Genomic DNA, 2,440 nt, shown 5'->3' on the forward strand with positions numbered 1-2,440 from the left:
AGCTAGGTATGTACGTGTGCCCAAACCTAATGACACACCGCATCCGCTCAATACCAGAAGTCGAGTATTCAAGATCCGCTTCCCATTGTTTTCTATCGCTTTGCCTGCCTGCTGTTCTACAGCGCTGAGCAATTTGTTAGCATTTTTTAGATGAGTGCTAAAATTGCTTATGCCAGTTGATTGCGTGTGGGGCACTTGATGATATTTTGACAATTGCTGTGTTAAATGTCGACTACGGGGGAAGAAAGATATCGGGAAGTGATTCGTTTTTTATTTTAAATAATGAAAAATAGCATGCATTTGAATGCAATATGACATAATCACACTTGTGAAGCGCCGCTTTGCACTTTGAATTTTTAGACGTACTTGCAATTAGCTGCTAACAACCGAAACATATTCGATATACTCCCTTCAATTGCCTAGCCTTTCCTTGTATACAATGATTTGTTGCCAGTGCCTCGCAATATTAGTTTACCACTGGACACGAAATAGTTATATGGTATTAATTTGCTTAAGCGATAAATAACCGCTAGAAAACACCTGGCCAAATAAACTCGCCCACCCAACGTGCACCAGAATCTACCACCCCACAGAAAAATTTCAGAAATGTCAAAAAACAAAATAAAATAAAATCAAAACAATAATAAAATCTGATCAGCTGTTCAAAAAGAACGTAGCGCTGCCACCATTTTTTTGTATTCATACGCACGGTTGCATAGAGGCAATGCTTCAGGAAGTTTACGGCAGGTGACGCGCATGCCCTTATAAATATTAGCACTGTTCTTGTACGCACTGTTATTTACTGGCTGGCGTTTTTGTCTGCAAATACCGCAATAAACCAGCAAAGTAGCAAAAATTTTAGTGGATTTTTTCTGGATAGATTTTTAATAGTAACTATTTTCCACCAAAGAACGTTCTTTCTAGTGAGGTTTTTATTCCCAAAAGTCGAATTCTAGGAAAAATTTCTGAAAACGCTTTTTGGCTGTTCACACAGCGCATGAATTTCTGGCCGATTTGTCAGCCATTTTGCCAAGAATAGTTTGCTTTTTATAGCCGATTTTGCCGGAAAGTCTTCAAACACGGGCCGATTAGAATTTTTATTTTAAGCGAATATACACTGAGGGGAAAAAAATTAAAATCAAATAGAAACGTAATTGATCTTACTATAAACGTCAACGAAAGTACTGTATATTGGTAAATATTCAATTCAATTACGCGCACATTAAAATGACCGCGTTCGTACTGAAAAAGCATCCGTGAAGTGAATAATCAGGGCAAAAAAATAAAAACAAAATTTATTTTGCATGTTTGCAGCAGAATTCGAACCTGACCAGCTCCGGATACCAACAACTTGTGGCAACCATCTTTGCGCACTCAGCTACACCCAGGCACAGTGGTGCCAGATGTGAGGATTTCGCCCCATTTTGGGGATTTCTGAAACTATTTGGGAATAGATTTTTTCATTTGTGGATGTGGGGATTTGATGGGGACTTTCGTTTGGTTTAAAATATTCATATTGAAATTAAAATACATATATTTTACTGCCTGCCCTAAAAAATTTCTCAGACAAAAATTTTCTTTGTCAAATCATTATTCGTGGCAAATGCCTATTTTAATTGGGGTCGCTGTAATTGGCATTCGCCGAATGGACTGCATATATTTCTGATTTCCTTAGTGTAAAAGGAATTTTACAACAGCTAACAGGAATTTTACAACAACTAACAGAAATGACAACACATATTTTTTATATCTTAGTTAAGGGGATTTAAATGGGGATTTATAAGAAAAATGGGGATTTTTCGGGGATAACTGCGGATCGATATGGGGATCAGTGTTGCCAGAACTTTTTGGGCCGACCGGCTAGATTGGCAAAAAAAAGCGGCTAAAAACGGCTAAAATGTTTTAGTGAAAATTCACATGCTTTATTTAAATAAATCGCAAGAAACGAAAGACTAGTTAATACTATGTCTCCATTGAGAGATTTATCCATTAAGATTTAATAAATCCAGTTGATAAATCACAACCGTCTCCATTACCACAACGAGATATGTTTGACGTTCACATTTTTAAATATTTGACGTTTGCTTATGTATGATTTTATAAATACAGTTGCGGACATTGATATACAGACAGATAAAAGGAAGGTACCAAACGGAATTTCATTATATGAATTCTGAATATTATTGGCTTCTTATTCGTGGTGAATATGTATGTATAATATATAGTTTGGAAAGTGGAAAGAATGGTACCATATTCCGGATCATTTTCCCGAATTTAAGAAAAATTATCAAAACGGTAAAAAACATTTGCGGAAAGAAAGATTTGTGTAGAAATCTCTTATTCACAGGACGGAACCGAAAATCCAATCGTGGGCCTTGGGCATATCATGAATACGAACTGAGTTCTAGAGGATGTTCGGTGCAATGTTATCGAAGCAGAA

At 36.5% G+C, this 2,440-nt stretch overlaps 1 protein-coding gene across 1 annotated transcript in view; it reads right to left on the reverse strand.

Moving 5' to 3' along the window:
* The window catches only part of LOC118742697 (mitochondrial potassium channel ATP-binding subunit), a 3,519-nt gene extending 2,921 nt beyond the window's left edge, over positions 1-598 (reverse strand). Inside the window, exons 1-2 of the mRNA XM_036474963.1 lie at positions 367-598; positions 27-232 (exon numbers count right to left, since the gene is read on the reverse strand). Coding sequence (XP_036330856.1) covers positions 27-232; positions 367-395 — 235 coding nt within the window. The 5' untranslated portion in view covers positions 396-598. The remainder of the gene's footprint in view (positions 1-26; positions 233-366) is intronic.
* Between the last annotated feature and the right edge of the window lie 1,842 nt (positions 599-2,440).

Source organism: Rhagoletis pomonella, unplaced genomic scaffold, assembly GCF_013731165.1.
Source record: "Rhagoletis pomonella isolate Grant_MI unplaced genomic scaffold, Rhpom_1.0 Rhpom_scaffold_00007, whole genome shotgun sequence".
NCBI lineage: Eukaryota > Metazoa > Arthropoda > Insecta > Diptera > Tephritidae > Rhagoletis > Rhagoletis pomonella.